The 23,036-nt window shown below is 40.9% G+C and overlaps 1 protein-coding gene across 8 annotated transcripts in view; it reads right to left on the bottom strand.

Moving 5' to 3' along the window:
* The window catches only part of LDB3 (LIM domain binding 3), a 191,317-nt gene that overhangs the window by 92,066 nt on the left and 76,215 nt on the right, over positions 1-23,036 (bottom strand). For all 8 annotated transcript variants that reach the window (XM_089510600.1, XM_089510599.1, XM_089510606.1 and 5 more), the window contains one exon: positions 15,049-15,200. In XM_089510600.1, the coding sequence (XP_089366726.1) occupies positions 15,049-15,200 (152 nt within the window). The remainder of the gene's footprint in view (positions 1-15,048; positions 15,201-23,036) is intronic.

Genomic DNA, 23,036 nt, shown 5'->3' with positions numbered 1-23,036 from the left:
GGCCCAAATGCTTATTTGCCTTCCCAGTGTGGCCTGCTCCAGTGAAGGCTGATAGTTCTGATGCCAGTGGAGCTGTCCATCGGCTTTGGGTTCCAGCTCTATTCTTATAGGAGTTATCCAAAACAATGTTGGAGATAGGGTTCAACCCATGGATACCTTCTATAAAGTTCAGGCCTAAACTCAGAGCAGGTTTATTGCCCCATTGACATCAGAGGCACTTGGCCCCACTAACCTGTTCAGGATGGAGCTCACCTCAGGATTGACCCAAATACCACACTAGTGTGTGGAGGGGTTGTATATCTAGTGTGCACTCTTGTTTATTTCTTCATTTTTCAAACTGGTTGGTTAGTAGGGATAGAGGACTAGGAATGGAGAAGAAATTCCCACTAACCCATTACACACACACACACACACACCTGATTTGTTGTCTGTGAGACTATTAACACAAATATATCTATATTATCTTTCAGTTTCCTGTCATTGTAAAGAAATAATATTAGATTCCCTCTGCCACAAATCATACACAGGTAGAAGCACACAACTAAAAATGCATATATTTTTGATATACACGCAAACATGCTTCAGCCAGCAAGGAAAAATGTGTAAAAACCATGTACATTAGGAAGAGTGTAGCCAAAATAGACACAGATAATTTCTTGCAACCTGATAGAGAACTTGTTCAGGAAGAGAATACTTGGTTCTGAGAAACTAAAACAAATGTGGCAGATTTTCATATTTCTTTGCAGAGAGTTCAGTGACTTGCACTCCCTTGCTGAAAAGACTTGCCACTCCTGAGATAGAAGGCTCATCCTATAGACTCATTAAAATGACTTCTTTGACCGGAAGGCTACTAAACAAAGCAGTGAACGCCTTCCCAGTCATTTATCAGCTACCCTGAAGTTTTGTTTTGTACTGATCAGTTTAATTTAAAATGCTACAAAGCATTTAATTGATACGTCCTTTTCAGTGCCATTGATGATCATAGCAGACAAGCAAGCCACACAAGCACTGAGTTGCTAAATTCAAAGCTCGGTTCCTTTACTTAGTGATCAAGGGGACATATAATGAATAATTTCATAACCAAGATAAGTTTAGTAAAGGTACCAGATCTCAGTCAGAGCCGACCAATGGATATTGCACTTGCATTTTATCACCCCATTTAGGATTTGCATAATTTTGTTCCACACACAGTGTCCTATGGAATAAGGAGGATTTTTATGCTGTTTGTTAGAGCAACTTGTTGAAATCAGTAGCCTACTGGTTTGGTGGAGCCTTCTCTAACTCAGAAGAAACTGTTCCATAGTCAGTTAGGCTTCTTTAAAGATAAAAGTAAGAACTCAGACACCGATTCAGTGGGTTCTTCCAATTGCAGAACACAGTCTACCATACTATCTAAATAGCTGCTTGCCTGATAAATTGAAACAACAATAACAAAAATCAAATCTAGATGTGGGCTCACAGTTGTGGATACAAAAGAGAGCACATCAAGTATACTCACCCAGCTGCACTTGCTCATATACTACCCACCACAGAGAACAATTCTCGCCTCTTGTGCTTATGAAAATAGACCATTTGCATCAAGAAAGTTGTAATATCAGGCAAAGGGATCAATCCAGGATCTTTAAAATAAGCCAAAAGAATGCCAAAGACTTATAACTAAAGGATATATATTACATGGAAAATGCCATAGAGGAACAGAAAAGTGGAACAGCGCAAACCACAAAATGTCACCGAAGGCCTTCCTTTCACTTTATATATCCCAGTCCTGGCTGCTCCATGCCCACTATACTATATATCTTTCAGAGCTATGTAATGTATGCACAGTTTGCTACTTATTGTTGTCAGTTCTCTGAGCTAATCAACACTAATCAAGAGCAAAAGGGCTGCTTGTGGCAGACACAAACTAGTAATAACTCTTGATCATTTCCCAAAAGCATAAAGCTGCTATCTTTATTCAAACCTATAACTCAGACTGAAATGCTGTTAATGCCTGCTGTGACCTTTTTCCAGCCAGCGCCAAGTAATGTTGCAGAAGGCGATTATCTTCAGTGAGCCATGGGGGAAATTAATATATATACCTCCAAACGAATGGGAGGATTTGTTTTTTTACATTACTTTCTAGGTTGAAATTTGGGGAGAGAGATGCTGGGAGAGTGATGTGCCTTCTGCAAACATTTCTAATAAGGAAGCAGGCTCTGCAGTGCAATAAATACTCATTTGCCCTTTAAAGACATGGCATTGATTGATGACCAACTCTCTCTTCAGTGAAGCTAACAAGGATTATGTAATACCTTTAACACTGAGCCCTCTACATACAACAGAATAACTGATATTCCAGTCTTTTGTCCCACTGAAATCAATGAGACTTACATAGCAGTAGGAGAGTATAGGGTTGCAGCTGGAATGCCTGTGTTTATCCAAAATAAGTCTGCCAACTATGAAGACAATGGAATATAATTCCCATCAGTGCAACCAGAATGGTGAGGGATGATGGAAGTTGCACTCCAAAAATATCTGGAGGTCCACATTTATATACCTTTGACCTAATGCAAATAAATTACTCCATCTCATTTTTTTTCCTATTTATGCTGCAAAGTGGAAACACTTCTGGTTAAAAATGGTTTTCAACTCTGGCTGCATTAGAACCAAGTATAAGCAGTGTTAAAACCCATTCATTTCAAAAGGATTTTAAAATGCATAGCTTTTAATTTTGAATTTAAAGGCACATAACTTCAACTAGATTATTACTCCCTATAGTATCAGTGCAAGACAGATAATATGGAATATTGCCACAGATTCCCCCATGGATTCAGTTTTATGCTTTCAACTGACTAGCCACTTGGTATTTGACTATGAATATATCTGGCGTTCTCCTGCTTAGCATTTTGATGTGGCTTTGGTTCACACCATTTCAAAGGTCATTTTCTTTGGTTCTCTTTTCCCCTAGGAAATTGATGAACAATTGATTGCATGCTATCCATAGGTTATGCTAATACAATTAGGGTAGCTATCCTAATATTTGGTTTCATTTACACACTAGATCAGAAGGTAGGTCTATTAAAATTCAGGTCATTCAAGTACATGTATGCAGGTACACCTCAATTAACAAAGCAGGTTTATTCTTGGGCATTACTTCTTTAATTAAACAAACAAACAAACAAACAAAACAAAATAAAAAACAGAAATAACATGAAAAGATAAGGAATGGGTATGGCAAACCTCTTCTAAATGAATCTTACCTTTAAAAAAACCCCAACAAACTATGATAGGCTCTCCTTAGGGTTGCCATAAGTTTGAAATGACTCGAAGATGAACAACCACTATCACCACTGCCATTTTAGTGACCAGACCTATAGATCTATACTTTTTTTAACACGATGAAGTTAACTGATGAGGCAGACTTATCTGCTCTCCCCCTTTATCTTTTGCTGTTCAGTAAGGGGTCTGTAGACAACTTCTTTTTACCTTACCAGCAGGAACATAGGGCTACAGTAGAACTGGCTAGAGCATAATCCTCATCTGCCATGCAGGAACTCACAATCAAAGCACCTTCAACAGATGGCCATCCTGCCTCTGCTTAAAACCTCCAAAGACTGCTTTTACTGTCAGGATATTCTTCCTAATGTTGAGGTGGAATCTTTTCCTATAGAAGTCAACTGTGGAATTATACCAAGGGTGAACTAAAAACAACAACAACAACAACAACAACAAAACATCATTAATAAACAAAGGAATTCAGCTGGAAACTGCATCCACAGTTGACAAACCAACAGTACTATGGCTCTTAAAGGGCCTCAGTACTATCCTAAAGGCATCCGATGCTTTATTATCCTGGAAACAAAGCAGGGTCAGCCCTTGTTAGTACGTTGATGGGAGACTGCCAATGAATACCATGTGCTGTGGGCTGTATTTAAGAAACTGGCAGAACCACCTCTGAGTTTCCATTGCCTAAGAAAACCCTAGAAATCCATGGGGTTGGTATTAATTGACAGGCAACTTGATGGCACATGGCTCTTAAGCAAGAATGTGATCATCTCTTTAGGCTTTTCTTTCCCCTGTAAAATAAATGTACCCTTTCAGCACATTTCTCCCCAGAATAGATGGTTCAAAGATGATGGCTTAAATTAGCTTTTGGTGGCTGATGGCTATTAAGAGCTAGGCATAGCAATCTGCTTAGATTGGGTCTTGAGATGAAGAGGTTGGAAGTTGGAATGTAATCTTTAGAAGAGTTGTTGTAGTTGCTGTTCAATAGCTGGCAGGGGATGCATGGGACTTTAAAGGTGTGCTATTTGCTTCTGGACACTAATACTATTTTTACAGATTACTATGGCATGTCTGGGTGTTTGACTGCTTCCTTGAGTTCACCTTGCATATTTCTGTATAATTAAAGACACCGTGCATCACTATTTCCCATTCCCTTCTTACAAGATAAGTACTCTCTGATTGCTCATTAAAAATCTGTTCCAGAAAACTCCAATTCAGGAGAAGTGAGCAGCACAAAACAGTATGTTTCAGCTAAATTCGATCTTTCCAGCAAATCAAACTCATTAGCTATAACCGGGCTGAATTTTGAATTCTTAGATATACCATATCCTCCAACACCACAAAGGTGAAAACAAGGCCACATGAAGCCAAAAAACATCAGAGTGTGGTCAAGATGGCAAAAGTTACTGAGGATGAACACAGCAGTTTGTTTTTGCCTGAGTCTACTGGGAAGGGCAAAAGTGCACTCCCTCCAGTCCTCTCCAGTCTGTTGAGTTGACTGCAAACTAGTTTTGCACTTTGAATTCAGTTTACAGCAATTAATATAAGCTGATGATAAAGAGAGACAGTGGGAAGAGGAGAGAGAAACTGGGATAGTTTAAAAGCAGTTAAAAAACTGGAAGGACATAGGATTAATTGAAACTGAGTGCTTGAAGGGTATGGACAGTATGTGTAGTGGTTTCAGTGTTTGATTAGGATTATGGAAGACCAGAGTTTGAATCCCTGCTCAGCCATGGAAACCTACTGGGTGGTCTTGGGCAAGTCGCACTCTTTCAGCCACAGGGCAATGCAAAGGCAAATTGCCACTGAACAAATATTGCAAATCAGAAAATACTTGAGAGCAACAACAACATCAAGGATAGCCATAAGCTGGAAATGACTTGAAAGCCCAGCAATGGATATAGCTTGCTGATCTAAATTCTTGAAAATTTCTCGCTCAGTCCTTGCATATTTTCTGAACACATTTTCACATTCACCACATGATACTTCCTTCACAGTAATATCTCACTTTCCTTTTAACCATAGGTCTTAATAACATCGTTTCCAGAAGTGTTTACGAGAACATTGAAGAATGAACTAGGAATCTGTCAGATACCTATCAGTATCTGGATGTGGTGGAGAGGCTTCAGATAACCTTGGTGCCAGTGGTCTGTATTAGTAGCTATTAATGGAAGCACATGAGACAGCGACTTGAATAATTAAAAATGAAATTGTCTGTGGTCCAAGCAAGTTCTCCCATTATGATAGTAACAAACACAGCACAGAGCATGTTTAAATTTGAAGGCTGGTGGGTTGAAAGAGGCACCACTGAGTGATGATCTATACAAGAAGCCAAACTGCATGATGCAGCTCTGACTGGATTGCGTTTAGATCTTTAGGGCCTTATAGTGTGCCCTCCAAATCCCCCACCATGAATGGCTCAAAACTGCTGCAAAACACAGCGGTTTGCAACATATCCCAAACTCTCACATCCACCTCAAAGCAAAATAAATATATAAAATCAGAAATCAGTCCCGATCAAATCTGGAAGTGATGAGATATTGCTCCCAGTTGCATTACGTGTACTGGTGCAGCCCACTGGGGGGGGGGGGTGGAAGCAAGTGAGAAATTGTCCCCCCACACCTTCCACATTTGTCCGATTAGACATATGCTTCCAGGGAGGCATACTTTCAGCAGAGTTGCAACCATGAGATAGTCATTAGAGTTTTAATAAATCCTCACTCAATCACAGCTCCCAGTAACATGCAGGAAAGGGTTCAACTAAACCTCAGGTTTCTTCGTGTGGAGCTTCCAACATGCCAAACACTGCTCGAATAGCCCTTGCTAAATTGCCCTTTCCCACATCAGAGCTATCCTAGGTGAGGTCCAGGTGAGGCCAGACCAAAGCAGAATAGAGTGGCACTATTACTTTCCTTGGTCTAGAGACATTATACTTCTATTAATGCATTCTAGAACTGCCTTGGCATTTTTAGCTCCTGCATCACACTGATGACTCATGTTCAACTCTTAGTCTACTAGGATTCCTAGATCCCTTTCACATGTAGTTTTGTTAAGTCAGGTATCCCCCATCCTACATCTATGCATTTCATTTGCCCCCCCCCCCCCCCAAGTGCAGTGCCCTACATTTCTCTGTGCTGAAATTCATTTTGTTAGCTTTGGCCTAGCTTTCTAATCTAATCTCATTTTGAATTTTGATCCTGTTTTCTTGGGTATTATTCCTTTTAGCAATGAATGAACTTTGGACCTTCTGAATACAAAGCACATGGTCTCTGCTTTCAAGATACAGGACATACATCCAATCCATAGAACCCTAGAGGAACCCTAAAAAGAATCCCAAGGGTCATCTGATTCAGCAATACTGCCAATGGAGGAAATCCAGTGTGTTTGCAGTGTATTTATACTGCACAGTTAGGGGCCATTCACATTACAATTTACCCCAGTTATGAAATCGATTCTTGCACGTGAAGTTCATATTCACTCTGAAGCCCCCACAAGCGAATCAGAGGCTTGCACACCCGTTCTGTGGCAAATGCCCCTTAGAGCGGGTTAAAAGAAATCGGCGCAAATAGCGTTTCTTTTGAGAAACCCCGGGTTCTGTGGAATATGAACTTGCCCCCAATCATGACCGGGGCAAATTGAGGGAGGGATTTAGGTCAGAGGGTGGGCAAAGGGCAGGGCATTCCCTCCCATCATCAGAAGGGAGGGAGGAGGATGAGGAGGAAAGAGCTGAATCTGGATGCAAAGGGGTGACTTTTGGGCTGCAGAGAGCTGTCAGAGAGAGGTGGGGGGTGGAGAAAGTGATGAAGGAGGAGGAGGAAGAGGAGGAGGAGGATGAAGGAGCTGGGGGAAAGAGTCAATGGGCCTCCCCGAGGAAGGAGAGGGTCTGAAGGAAGAAGGAGGAGGAGGAGGATTTCCAGGGGGAATTGGGTTGTGGGGCTACGCTGGGGCATGTAGGGAAATCCAGCTGCAGCAGAAGCAGCCTCTTCTATTTCTGATAATTTCCCTTTGATGTGTATTTTTTTTAAATTATTTTTGGCAAAAAATGTGCATGTTCTTGGCAATATATAGATATAGATATATAGATAGATGGTGAGCAGGAGCAAGGGTCATTTCAGGGCAGGTGGGGGGGGGGGCAGAGCAAGACAAGCCTCTCCTATCCATCAGGGACCTTTTCCCTTTGATGTGTATTCTTTTAAATGTATTTTTCTCTGTCTATTCTATGCGCATAGTCTTTCCTTTGGAATGACAGCTGGATTGCGAATGAATGTTACAAACTGAATGTAATGTTGCAACTTGGCAAATTGATACAGCTTTTGCTAGGGCAGGCTATTATTTCCTTTGGAATGACTGCTGGATGAATGTTACCAATTGAATGTAATGCTTCTCTTTCCAATTATGTAAATTGACAAATTGATACAGCTTTTGCTAGGAATTCAGGGGTAGCCTAGAGAGAGCAAAAAAATGCATCCTTTTCTGGCATTCCGAGGTGAGGAATTAATATTATTGATATTATTATTATTATTACCTGTGTATGAGGCATTCTGGGGTGGCAAGGAATGGGGAATACTGGATGCATTAACTTGCATTTTGGGGTTGAAAATGGGGCCAGGGGGAGATCATAACCTGCACCCCCCGATACACACAAAGAGGTTTATTTGACAAAAGGTGCGCACTTTGGGGCATTTTGTGCCTGGCTCTTTAAAAAAGAGGAGGAGGGGAGGACACTTCTGATGCCCCTGCAAACGTCACCTATGACGATTACTTGATTGACAGCAGGCGCCCTCAAGTTAAACCCGATAAGGCATTCGGGTTAAAATGCCCCTCAATCGTAGTGGGCACTTGCTAACGGAGAGATTCAGGGGAGGGGCATCCGGATCTACCCAGTTCCACCCACGTTAACTGGGCCAGTGGGAAGGGGCCTTAGTAGCTTGATTCCATTTTAACAACCATGGCTCTGAGCATATGCAATCCTGAGATCTGTAGTTTGGTGAAGTACGTAGAATTTTCTGCCAGAGACCTCTAGTGCTATAGTTCAGTGGAGTGCAATAGAGGCTTTCTCACTCAACTGCAAATAACAGGATTCCACTAAAGAGAGCCAAGGTTGACAAAGTGAGATCAAACTGCTTCCTTTGTGCAGTTTTCCTACCCAAGTTTATGCTGCTGCTTTAATCTTATAAATTGTGGACAACATCCACCTCATTGCAAAGAAGATGCTATGTTCTCTTGGTCTGGGAAAACAAACAAATAAAGATGCATAATATTTCAACCATTGTAATGGTGCATAGAATAATTTAAGCCATTCTAACTGTAGCAGCTGCTGCAGTAGTGGCAGTAGCAGGGGAGTAAATCTGCTTAACTATTGGTACTGTAGCTGGTAGGAGTAGGCTATAAGAATAGTAATAAAAGAGAGGAGTGCCAAACTCAATAGGAACCAGGATTGTAAATAAGGCTCATGAAAGTGTCAGAGTCAAAATCAATAAAAGGAAATGTCATTGCTGTTGGGAGCTAGCCACAACTCAGGGAAATCATTTTTCACCGGGAGTGCAGATGTCTAGAGTTTTAGATCTCATAAAGGTGGACCTCATCTTTTTTGGCATTCCAAGCAGTGAGGGAAAAAAGCCCGTTGTCACTAAAGTTTTACATCCACAGTGCTCAAATATACAATCTATAAACCTATACTGGTTTGATTGATCCAAGCCCAAACAACATGTGACCTACCAAACTGAATGCCATGGATGTTTTGTCAACCAGCCACTCAATAAAACCCATTTTTCTGCTTGTCTGTGGGCTCACCGGATGGGACAAAAGTGTCAGGAGATTGTGTTATTTGTTTTTATAGCTCTTGGTTGTTTCTTTTTTTTAAAAAAAAAAAATCAGTTCTCTTTTAATCCTTTCTATTATAATCACTATCATTATCATTAGTTAGAGTGTTATAATATAGCAATGAAAAGGCACTTCTGCATTATAACACTATATCAATTTACAAAAAAAGTTCAGAAAGGTGAATTTTTTCCTTCTGTGCACAGGACACCTCAGTAAACCATGCACCTGTATTTTTCCCCTCATTGGAAGAGCCCTAGCACAGAAATCACTACAAGCCGTCTCCCCAAAGGAATGGAAGGAGTGGCTTGTCACAGGGAGATGGCAGGTTCTCTTTGTTGTGGTGTGTCATGAGTTGTATAGGCATCTGTTCACAAACCTTTATATGTTCATTGTGGTAAACTGTTCTTTATTGCAAATTTAGGGCTTTATAATACTAATTTCAATCACAATTTAACTATACTAAACTGAAAAGTAGCATGCACATAGCTGTGCATTATATTTTCAATAACAAAGGGCACAGGGGAAAAAACAGTAATCACATAGAACCTGGTAAGATCAGTTCAGACAATGTATGGCCAGTTTTGCAGCAAAACCACCTCCTTTAGCTCTTATTCTGACTTAAGAAAACCCACAGGTTACTCTGGGGCTTCCAGGAAACTCCAGCATGACCTCAGTGTTTTTGAAGTGTGGACAGCTGGATCAGGTTGGATTTAGGGTGATCAAGCTATCCACACATCACAAACATCCGCTGGGACAGATTGGTGCTAGCAGGTATTGCCATTTTCTCCCCTCACAGCATTGGAAAGCCTCCTTGAGATTGCTGCTGCTACCTCACTGGCCATGCAGCTCCCTGGGAGAGCCTTGCTAGTGATGTTGCTTCTGGTGAGGTCAGAACATCTGAGGTTCTGGCTTGGCACCCCATTCTGGCCTCATCAGAAGGCGACATCGCCAGCAAGTTGCTTGGTTAGCAAGTCAACAGTAGTGGCCCCAAGGAAGATAGGTACCAGTGCTGATGCACTGTTGGCATGGCCAAACATTTGGACAGCACAGCATCTCACATTGCCTTCATGCTGGAACATTCTGTGCTCACATAGTGAATCTGGGTTAGATCCAGAGCAAAATACAGAGTGTACCTGGAATGTAGATGCATCCTAGACTTATAGCCAAGCTATGCCTGTTCTTCGTCTTTGGCCTTGCTCTCAGTTATTCATCTCATCCACTCCATCCTGCTCTGTTTCCAATTACAAAGCTGATGCTGTTTGCTTCAATGGAAGAAGATGGATGCCAAGGTGCAAATGCCCTTCCTTCCAATTGCACATTCAACAAAGATTGCATACATACAGTAGCTCTGTCTAGTGGGGGCTCTGGCCTGCCTATAACTGGCAGGGTTTTGATTGACATAATGCAGACTTCAACAAGAAAATTGTTCTCTATCTCACCCCACATAAATAGAGAATCCTTTGGCACAAGGACAAATCTCACTTTTGTAGGTTGCAGTTGAAATCATGCTACTGAGTTCTGCAGTGACGTGGGTTGGTCTGCTAACAACTAGTCCTGTTCATTCTAAAGGTTTATGACAGCATAGTGAAAATCCTGCAATGGCAGTATAAAATCGTGCTTGATGACATGCTAAAACTGCTACAAATGTTCTGGCAGTAAGCTTCAGGATCAGGCTGTCATTTATCCAGCCTCTTTGAAAGCTGTCTTTAAAGATGAGAAGGGGAGATTTTTCCATGAAACCCTTTGGCTCCTTGAAACTGCAAAGGGTTTTGTATCTTGGGCTGGAGGGGAGGTGGGAGAAGAAGGTCACCAACAGTACACATTCACCTCTGCATCTGCTGCTAGGGAGGATAATGCTGGATCAGGCAGATAAACCCAGGCTTTCCTTTTTTGTGTGGATTTGCTTTAACTCGTGCTTGGGTCCACACAGATCTGTTCTCCTTGTACAAAAGGTGAGTTGGAGGAAAATGAAAAAAAGATCAGAGAGCTTCTCTCCCTACCCGACCCCCTGGTCACCAATTCACTGGCTCAGGTCTGTAGAAACATATTCTCAATGAAAAGCAACTAATAAGGCATGTATGTTGCCAGGGGTGGGGGATTGCTATTTATATGCCTATTGGTTATCCATAGACTGGAAACAGGTGGTCATTTTTTTCCCCAGTTTAAAGTAATTGAAAAGAATGGTTCCTGCTGCTAGTAGTGTGCAGGCACCTCTCACTTTAAAAGCTAAAAAGGTTTGCTTGTCTTTGTATTAACCAGAATTTCCCAGAATCAAATGGCATAGTAAACTCCAATTAACTCTAAAATGGAAGCAAAAACTTCCCAATTGCTCCACATGCTGGAGAAAAACAGGAAACCTGAGCACATTGTTCTCTCTAGCTCATTCTTGACTTCTTAAACTAATTTAGTTTGACTGCCAAACCAGGTCAATATATGTACCCCATGAAAAATGAAACTGCTTTCAAATCCACTACTTTTTGAAATGGATGTTATTTGTCCAGTCAGTAAGATATGACCTCTGGAGAACAGAAAGTCAGCAGCTGAATGGAAGACCTACAGCAGTCCATCCTAAGTTGCTATCTTCTTTAGTTCCAGAAGACTACAGTCTAATTGTGACTACAGTGCTTAAAAATCCTTGGGTAAAATAAGGGATATGTTTTAAGGGATATGTTTACCTGATTCTCATATCCCTTATTAAAAATCACCATTAATACAAACTTGTCAGTCACTATCAGTTTATAAACAGTCATAAACATTGTATGCTATGTTAGTTTTCCCCAGCTTCTCAGAGTGAGTAGGCCTAAGCTGGGCCATCCAATGTTGGCTTTGGAAACGCTTGCTCCCTAGGCAGAACTAAAGCAGAAGAGGAGCCAGAGCAGGTTCTGGATGACATGGTTGGGCCTGCAGCATTCTTGTAGGACAAGGAAAGAACAAGGATAACACCCAAAATGTTGCAGTGGTATAATTTTTCCTGGCCCAGGAAGCAATAAGAAGTGGACATGCAAGGTCAGAGCTACATCACTTACTACTACACAGTTTGCATTTGGTGTCACCCTAGCAGAAACTCAGAAAGTAAATTCCATCAAATCCACTAGTAAGAATTTAATCTGGCAACTCTTGAGCATTTAAAGGTAACATAAGTAGCAGTACAATTTGTTGATGTATTCCTTCAAGTTGTTTCAGACCCATGGTGACCCCAAGGCAAACCCAGCACTGCATTTTCTTGGCAAGATTTGTTCAGAGGGGATTTGCCATTGCCCTTAGGCTTCTAGCTAAAAAGAGCATAAAAAGAGATTACTTTTCACATTTCTAACCCTATCTACTTCAACTTTGTTACTCTTCTTTAAGATTCTTACCATCTCAGATTCTTAATGTAATGAAAAAAATGCTAGAATATAAGAAATGCACCATGTTGAGATAGGAATAATAACTCAGGAATAATAGCTCAGTAATAATGCTTTTTATGCCAAAGGCCGCAGGTACAATTGCTGCCATTGCTATTTTAAAAAATCATGTAACTGGTTGTGTTAGTAGAGTAGACAATTCTGTGCTTGATAGGCAGATCCTCTGACCAGATATAAAGCACCACTGGAGACATTACATTTAAATCATGTGACCTGGTACAAAACACAAACACTACTCCTGACACAAAATTTTCTTGATTATACAGTACTTTCAAAATGCATGAATTTTTTGAAGAGGACAAAGCCTTATTCAGGTTAATCAAATCAGGCTCTGAAGATTAGTTACTTGTCTTGAGCTGCCATTTGCCTCATGTGCTGACTGTGCTCAAAGAAAGTTGTAATCTGTGTTAAATACATCCAAACAATAAGGAACAAACCTAAACTAGTATACACATAACTCAAAACAATAATCTTCCTATAGTTTCCCTAATTTTCTGGAACTTGATCCTTATATACATTGACTTCTGGGGATATAATAATCTTTTTCATGTCTCTACAGTATATTATAATAGTCCCATGTGATGGATTTATTATACAACTTTCTTTAATTCTCATTTTATATCAACTCCTCCTTCCAGATATTTTCACAATATTCTACCACCAGAGCCCAATCTTTATCAATTGCTACAATTGCTTGCTACAGTTTTTAAGGCTTAATTGTTTTGTTGCTGCAACTTGCAAAAACTTTCTTGGGGGACTCCAAGTATTTAGCTAATCACCTTCTTCCCTCCCAGTAATTGTGGCACTAGAGCTCACCTTCTGTTCTGCATCCACTTTCTGGCCAGGAGCAAATAGGATAGATTAAATGCTCCTCATCCCATCTCCCCAACTGAGTGAAAAATAATAATCCTTTCATTTCACCCTGATTTGAGAACAGTCCCTTAGCTAACATATCTGTCTTCATTTCAAAACACAAAAATATATTCCCCCTTGTATTTTTTCCTCTCTCTCCTCCCTCCCTCTGTGTGAATGACATGCTGTGACTGGTACTTACTGCATAACTCTTAATGATATCAACAAGGGCTGTCCCTAGGTCTCAGGTTTTAGTCTGGAAACCACAGGGTCTGTGAAGATCCGGAATTGGCAACCCCATCTGGAACTTTCCTAATATTACTTGAATCATGCCTAGATTCTTCAAACATACCAAAGACATGTAACTTTGGATACCTGGAGGTTCTCACACACACTAAGTGTACCATCCAAAGTGGCTTCAAGTGATACCTTATAACATAAGAACAGGGTGTACAAGTTCACCTTTCTTCCTGTTTTTCTAAGGGGGGTCGTTCACACTTGCACTGGTTTTCCAGACCCGAATTCTGGGGTGGTGGTTGTGGTGGCGGCGCAAATCCCCCTTAACTCGGTTCTTTTGGAAATGGAGATTTCAGCATGTCTTTTCAAAATAACCAGCCTTTTTTTACCAGCTGCCATTGGGAACTTTCTGTCGATTCAGTTTGGAGCACAAGAAGGGAGCGGTTAATGTGCAGGGGGTAAATCATGCCCACCCCTTTGCTCTCTCCTTGCCAGCCAAAGCCAGGAAGGGGTTTCTCCTGGGAAGGTCTCATTAGATAGTGTGCTTTTTTTTTGTCAGCTTAGTACACTTTTGCTATTGCATGGTTGCAGGAGACAGCACCTTTAAACACTGGCATCACCAATATGACAAAGGTGCACATGATTTGATCGATCGGGGCTGGGGGTTAGGGGTAATTTTTTCCTCTTTCCTCAGAAATAAAACTGCAACAGACTCTGCTCCCAAATCGGTGCAAACAAAGCTCTCGCACACATTTCATTTATACCCTGTCTTTAAACCTGTGGGGGTTTCTTGACTGAGAGTGTGACTTCCCTCAAAGCTAACCTATCTCTGGGGGTTACTTGGCAAGATTTCTTCAGAGGGGCTTGCCAATGCCATCCTCTGAGGCTGAGAGAGTATGACTCCTCCCAAGGCTAATCTATCCCAGGGTTACTTGGCAAGGTTTCTTCAGAGGGACTTGCCACTGCCATTCTCCGAGGCTGATGGGGGGGGGGGGAGGATTCCCCCAAACAGTGTGACATAGATGTGCATCTTTTGATTAACAGTTAAAAATAACCCAGAACAATTAAAATGGCAGCTCCATTTTAAATCGATACAAATGGTAATGTGAAGTTGATCGGGGTTAAATTGCCACAGAGAAATTCAGTTGGAGTAAACAGTAGAAATTTTGATTAGGTACTGCATCATCAAATCTCCCCTGTTCTACTCATCCCAAAAAAAAAGTGTGACTGTGCCCGAAGCTTCTCATTATTGTGTGATTTGAAGGCTGCATTTCATATATGATGTTTTCAAGAAAGAAGGAGAAATACAGGAAATACAAGAAACCTGAATATCGTGCTTCTGGAATGGAATATTATGCCTATAACATCATACATTCAACTATCTTCTCATGGCGGGGGGGGGGGGGAATGCATGCTTGCATGCACACACACACACATGTTACATGGATAATAACATATCACCACATACTTCTGAAGAGTGAGAGCCAGGTTGTAGCTTGCTGATTTTATCTTATTCTGGGCTTCTAGGTGGGTCATGGCATCTGTGTTGACTCCATCAATGGCTACCACCATGTCCCCCTGGCTCATCTGGGATTGGGCTGCCTTGCTGCCAGGTGTAATCTGTGGAGGAAAAACAAAACAAAACAATGGGACAAAGTAAGATAGCATGTCCAGAAGAGTACAAGTCATTCCATTCCTTGTATGCTTACACTGAGGAATGTGCATACGTGTGCAGTCATCTCCAGGGTCAAAGCAACTCATCAGGACAATGGTAGGCTCTCTATGGATTCTCTTATGCACTGAAGCAATTCATTTCTGCATATTTAAGGTCACAGTGATGAGAAGGTGTAATGCTGGAAAAAAAGGTTTCTGCAAAAGCTTCTGTTGTCTTCATTCTCTGAAGATGCCAGCCATGGATGCTGGCAAAACGTCAGGAAGAAAATCTTCTAGAACATGGCCACATAGCCCAAAAATCCCACAAAAAAACTTCTGTTGTTGTTTATACGCAGCTATGTGGTATTAGGTTTTGAAGAGAAGGCTCTCACCAGGGCAGTCTCTAGAGCAACACTTTACACCCCAGAGTCCAAAAGTACAGATGGTTGTGTTGATCTAAAAATAATTTCTGTCAGCTTCTCTATAAGGAATAAGATTTTTGTAGAGCTAGTCCCCAAGTACTTTCTTTGCTGAACTTTTTCTATAACAGGTTGCTGGTTGGGGCTACCCTTTTTGTCTTGTATTGAGATAGAGATGGGAAAAGCATGATAAAAGCCTGGGGAGCTACTGTTGCCCAGGGGCAAAACTGGTGGTTCTAGAGAACTGTTCCATCACTAAATGTGAGAATTTCCAGCTTCCATTGACCAAAAGATGAGTGAGCTGTTCTCTGCTACAAATCACCTGCTACATCCATTACTCACCAATACATCTTTTATATAAATTACACTTCTCCCTCCACATTCACTGAGGTTAGGGGCATAGGACCCCATGAATGTGGAAAAAGTACAAATAACAAAAACACTATGTTTTTACCTGAGAGAACATCTCTTTAGGAACTTCTAGGTCTTCCAGGGCAACATCTGCCAGACATTAACCATAGAATTGTGCTGAAGGAGCTACAAATGCCTAGTGGAGTGTTATTTCTAGGAATCTCTAGCTCCTTCAGTGTGACTTTTGGTTAAAATGACCATAGAGTTGCGCTGGAGGAACTAGATATTCTAGAGATAACATATTAATAAAATCTGTGAATAATCAAATCCACAAAAGTCAAAGCTGCAAATGTGGGGGGATGAGAGTACTTTGCTTCATCCATCAACCTCAAATTCATTTTGATACAGTGGTCATTATCTGGCCCTGATCCAGCATGCAAAGCTATTTTCCATGTCACTTAACCCTGACTTTGGAATACAAACCAAAATCTGTACAAGAAGATTAAATCCAGGAATTGGAAATTCCTCGTGCCAGGTTTGGCCAGGAGCAGCAATTCAATTATTGCAAGAATATCTGATCAGACAAAAGATAAACAATCAGAATTAAAATGGCACTCAGACCAAATATTTATTCTGGCCAAATGGGGGTTCCAAGATGTTTTGCTCCCTGAGACAGAGAGCACATGCCATCTTCAACACCTGCTGTTAAAGTCAAAGCATGTAATACCCTGGACCAGTTAAGTTGTTTTGACACAGAATATCTCATAAATGGTTCCCTCTGCTTCATGGCAATTTTTTTTTAAAATACAGAACAAATAACCAACCATATGCCACCCAAAATCTATTGAATGAGGCAAGCATTTCACTGTGCCTCATCATATGATGAATCCTACTGTGGTTTGTCTAATTTGTTGTGTGTGAATCTGTCAAATAGGGTCTAAGAGGGGAGTGGGAGCAGCAAGAGGAGGAAGAAGTAGGATATTCAGTCATCACTTTTATAAGACTATACATTTCCCCCATCTTGAAATATATCTGCTCATCTTGTCATAAAAATGTTAACTACTCTGAGCTGCTGACATATCTAAATTCAGGAAAGCTGACTCCTAGTGCTTCCCACCTGTTTGCACTTATCAAGAGTGAAGATTCATTGCTGAGCACTGACTCTCTTGCTGGAAAAAACCAAAAGACAGACTAAAATTAGGAATTCCTACTCAACACATCAGCCTCACCTCCTCTGCCTTCTCTCTCAACACTGCCTCATGCATGCAGAAATAATGAACCCAACCCACCCAAAAATATATATCAATTTAAAAAAGAATCATTACAGAAAGTGGGAAAACTGAAAGGCTAGTTTTTTTCATGTTTTCACACTTTCTGTAATGCTTATGGGGTGCTTGCAGATAGATGCTGCCTTGTGAAACTGAAGTGGTGAAGTACCTGTGAGGAAGGACCACATCTAAATGCCCATACAGATCAACCTCAAAAGGCACAAAGATCTGTGTTTTCATGAATATCACTTTCTTGGAGATCATAATCCCATGAATGATCTCCTACAGAAAATTTCCATACAGAAAACGGAGATTTTCTGTAATAGATCATTCAGGGTAAAGTTTCTTGTCAATCCCTAAAATGGAAAATTTAAAATTTCTGCTATTGCCCATTTCATATTGGGATAAGATCATAGTTTTTGCTTGTTGAGAGCATTATTCAGCCTTTTCCATGCACAAAATAGTAGAACTAGGCCTGAGAACAGAACACTATGTGGTTGCGAGGCAATAACTGTAACATCTTTATTCCTTTCTGAATTGCCCAGAGGCAGCAATACTAATGTACTCCCACCATAGATGTTCTAGCCAGTTGCTCCCCAAATGTTGCAGTACTACATACCCAATTTTGCCAGGTGGAAAGAGCCAGGTAAGGATGCTACAACTGCCTAGCAACTACACATTTTCCCCAACCATAGATATCATGGCTAGGTGAGCCAGCATTACACATCATGATCTATAATGATGCTGTGGTGCATTATGGGCAAGAAAGTATAGTCCAGTTTGAATCCTGGAGCATTAGTGTAAGTGCTGTAGGGAAAGAATCAAAGGTCTCGATCTCAGAAAGCAATTGTGAGACGAAAATGCTCTGAGGCATTTTGATGACCGGTACAACAGAGGAAAACCAAGGCTGAACAAATCTTGCCAAGAAAATCCCATGATAGAATCAGCTTAGGATCACCATAAGCCTGAAACAGCTTGAAGGCACCCAACAACAACAAACTACGTAATGAAGTGACTCATTCTATACATTAAAATGAGGGTGGGAGAGGCTTCCCTGGGCGCTCCAGATATGAGTCTCTTGAGAATCAGCTGAAAATACTTGTAATACATAAATAGTACTTTTATATTCAGACTCACTCCCTGGAGAGTTGTGGTGACTTCTTATCATTTAAATTGCAGTAATGCGAGCTAGAGTGTACAGCGAGGAGATAAAACTAGAAAGAAAAGCAAACCTTGAAGGGAGGTGTGTGGGGGGAGGGGGGAAGATATGCTCTTTAACAAAGGGTGAGTGGGGTAAACTAGAAGCTGATGAGTCTCAAATCGAAGTGGAGAGCTCCTAAAATTAGATGCTGATTGGCTCCCACAATCTACTTCCAAGAATGCCAAAAGCATGCAGTTGGGACCAGTGCAAGGAACACTCAGTAATCAAAAGTAAGCCACGTCCCAGTACACTGTGAAAAGATAAGGCCAAGCCAGCTCTGAAGTGCCAGGGAACATTGGGAACTATCTTGTTCCAATCTGGAAGCAAGGAATGGAGTGAAGGGTCTCTGTCGGCTGATACTGTGAGCCTGTCCACACTGGAGCTTACCACAGGTCAAGGGTCCATAAAGATTCTCAGGATTCCCCCTCCCCCCCTTCCTTCCTTCCTTCCTTCCTTCCTTCCTTCCTTCCTTCCTTTTTTGCATATGACTGTCTTGTTCTGCTGAGGGCTGCCCAATTCCCTTAGATGGGCAAAACAAGAAATCAGTTGGCAAAATTTTTGCTTGGTTATAGCATTTCAGATTGCAGTCAGAGGCGGCTGGTGACTCCCATGTCAGTGACATGGTGAACTGACTCCAGGTTGTAGTTTAACCATTAAAGATACTAACACTCTCCCTATTTGAGTGGAAAGAACTCAGCACCTTTGTAGTGCATGCTAAAACTCAGTGCAGAGTCACCACTCCACTGACATGGAAGTCACCATACTGTATGTGACTGCTGAAGGTGTGTGTGCATGTCACTGTGTGAGTGTGTTTGAATGCTCACTATGTAGATGGCTACACATGGTATTTAAACCACAATTATAGTCATCAATAGCTCCTTTGGCAATACTTATCGCATGACTTGGCCTCTGACCCATAGCTATGGTGTACGCCAAGTTTGATTAGGGCATCTTTTTTCATTGATGTGGAAAAACTGTCAATAGCTCCCAATTGTGTGGCAGTCCCAGTAGTTCTCCTGTGTGAAATATTTGTTGCTGCAACAGTTGCAGTATTGCCAAACACATTGTGCTACAGTTGTTTCATTAATTGCTTTTCTCTTCTTCTCTATTCCTTTCCCTTTTTATACTTTATCTTTTAGACTCTAAAAAAAGACTCTTTGAAAAAATGTGAAATCATAAATAATAATTAAAACAGTTGTGAAATCAGCATCAGCATCAATAATCACTTGCAAATATTTATTCGTAAATATCATGTGTTGAAATCAAGTTCCCTGGAACTTGCTGATATATATAGGTCCAAAACACACTGCAGAAATAATCCAGTTTGACACCACTTTAACTGCTCTGGCTCAATGCTAGGGAATTCTGGGAACTGTAGTTTTGTGAGACATTTAGCCTTCTCTGTCAGAGAGCTCTGGTGCCACGATAAACTACAATTCCCAGGATTCCCTACCACTGAGCCAGGGCAGTTAACGCAGTTTCATAGACACCAAACATGTGGCAAGCACTCAAAAAATATGTGGTGAACTTTCAACCCTAGCAGAACTATTTGGACCAAATTCATTTCTGCTCTAATCAGCGGAGATATATAAATAAGCAAACTGAGCTTTCTTATCTATATCATCCTGCCAAGTAAGTGGTCAGAAGGATTTTATCACAGGTCTGGTGTAGGGTTTTGCTAATACAGAGTTTACAATATGGGGAAAAATAGTCACTTGTATCCAGATGTACATTTCCCCAAGGCTTTTTCTCTCTACAATTTTCTACCAATTCCATTGTGGGGGAAACCTTTTAAAATATTATCCCACTTTTACAGTGCTGTGCTATATTTCAGAGGGAGATTTTCATCTTATTTGTAGGTTCTGAAACTGGCTGTTATCAAAGATTATTACTATGTTATTGTGGGTGGTTTGGGGGAAGTGCTTTTTTAAAAAATCAACCTTTTCAAGCTTCGCTTCCTAATCTTGGCAAGAATGGATCATAGCTATTGCTATTTACACACCAGTAGGTTAAATTGGGTATTTTATGTCTGTTCCCATTGGCAACTGTGCTGGGATAATTTTAATTTACTGGCACTCCCCATCTTATTCTCTCTAAAGTAGCACACTGGAAATAACTTAATGTCTCCATATTTTCATGTAGCTGTAACGTTTTTAATTTTTAAAACTTATTCAGCATATTGAAGCTGTAAAGCCACATCCTATAAAGACATTCAAGACAATAGGAAGGGTTTTAATGTGATACTCATCAACCTGAAATCACTTGTCATATTCAGCAACTGGAAATAGCTTTGAGTTTGATTGTGACCTGATGTGCCAGGCACTGACTTGCTGTTCATGTGGTTCCTTTTTATTGTATTTTATTATTATAGTCTTTATTATGTGTCGTATACATGCACATACAGCCTGTGGGAATTACACTGCCATTGCTTTTTAAAACATAGCAACTTAAATAAATAACAAAAAAATAAAATAAATTAAATTAAATAAAAAAACATCTTAACTCACAAAAGTCTCATAAGTATACCCAATACAAAATAGGAAAGAGCACTTTAAATAAAGTGGCAAATTCCCTATTGCGGCAAATCTGGTCCTTTTAATTATTTTCATCACAATTACCTTACCTGCCCCCGCCATATCTACAAAGAGAAAAATACTGGCTGTCAGTCTAGCTTCAGCAAACAGAATCCCTACCCCCCAAAACAATGCCTTCTCAGATTTTACAGTGCAATGTAGCACATTGCAAGAAGGGAATCTATGGCGTATTTGAAGACCTAAACATCTAGTCTGCACTGTTACTTAAATAAAGTCAGTCATGGGAGACTGGACTACATTTTTTCTATGAATGTATTTAACAGCTGGTTCCCATCAATCCATTTCTTTGATATCATTCTGGTTACCAGTTTTGGAGACTGGTGCATTAAAAACATTGCTCTCTTTCACCTTCAGTTCATACTCTTACACCTAGAACAGACAGAGGACATGTTGGTGTCTGAAGCAAAGAAAGAGCTCACACCTGATTCCACATACTGGCAACTGAATACTTCAATACTACAGATGGGAGATCATTCTCCATGGCACCTGGGAGCAGAAAGAGAGCTTACACCAGCGATTCTCAACCTGTGGGTCGTGACCCCTTTGGGAGTTGAACAACCCTTTCACAGGGGTTGCCTAAGACCATCAGAAAACACATATTTCTGATGGTCTTAGGAACTGAGACATCACAATTTTATGGTTGGGGGTCACCACAACATAAGGAACTTATTAACAGGTCGCGGCATTCGGAACCACTGGCTTAGAGAGTGCAGTACAGCACTGATCCTCATTTTCTCGCTACCTTTCAGTGACTATTTGCCCAGGCCCTTGCTTAGAATCATAGAATTGGAAGAGACCATGCTCATGAAGAGGCATATGCTTCAGTCCAGGAGCAGTGCCACTGATGTGTATCATGATGAGCTGCCTCTCTTCTAGATAAGTTTTCCAGTGATATTGTCTGTGAGTTATTAGTAGAAGACAAGCAGCAAAAACACGGAGACATATCAGATAGGAAATAGGGAAGCATTGCCCACATTGGGAAGTCAACTTGGGAAGATAGAAATGGTGAGGGAGTCTCAGGAAGAATGGTGAAGGGTCTTAAAGCAAGAGATAGAACAGCAGGTTCTGCAGGCATCCCACTAGCATTGTCCAGATAAGGCAGTTGCTTCACTCTTCCTAACAGTAGGCCTACTCCACTATCCTTGGAAGGGTAGATAAAGCAGGAGATGGAAACTAAAGGTTCTGCTTTGCCCATCTAATCCAGGACCTGGCTGCAGTAGAGGCAGAGGGCAATGTTTCTTAATGCCAGAAGAGTTCTTGGCTCCTTGATCGGTGGCCACTCTATCAGTCCTGCCAGGCAATCTCAGTAGTAGGTGTCAGGTAGAAACAACAGTAGTATTCCCATCAGTACCAAAGGAGTTTGGAGTCATCATGTGAGGGCTGCCATCTTAACATCCCTCAATGATCTGAAGTGATGTTACAATGGGGACATTCTCTAGGATATTTAAATGATGGCCTATTGCTCACTGGAATTCAAAGAAATGTACATGGTTTTTAATGGTCCCTCGTCCAACCCCTGACCAGCCCAGACTTATTTGTCTTCAATAACATGTTGTGGTGGTTGATTGTTTCAATATGAATGTAGTGGAGAATCCACTTCATATTTAACCTCTCAATTTGAAAGGATCTGGCCAAGGTGCCAGCCAATTTAGGGAACTGGCTTCATAATTTTGGGAAGATAATTCGAAGTTTGGATTAAAACCCAGGGAGGACTCATCACCTTGCTGACATGGAAGTCATCAGCCATCACTGCAAGGTATCTATGTTTTGTGCCTTCAGATCGTATCCTGGGATTGCATGTTTACACTTGTCAACATGGCAGCTCAAGGCCAGAAGTATCTGATAAGAAGGAAATTACTACTGAGATGACTATGGAGTTCAGAGACTTTCCACTCTTAGCCGTGGTGAATATGCTTCTACTGCAGTTTTAAATAATGGCAAAAAACTAATGTTGCCTTTTATAGGAAGAA

The sequence above is a fragment of the Sceloporus occidentalis genome, unplaced genomic scaffold (assembly GCF_023333645.1).
Source record: "Sceloporus occidentalis isolate IW3139 unplaced genomic scaffold, rSceOcc1.0.p SCAF_2, whole genome shotgun sequence".
Taxonomy (NCBI): Eukaryota; Metazoa; Chordata; class Lepidosauria; order Squamata; family Phrynosomatidae; genus Sceloporus; species Sceloporus occidentalis.
This window is presented reverse-complemented; position numbering and strand designations above follow the sequence as displayed.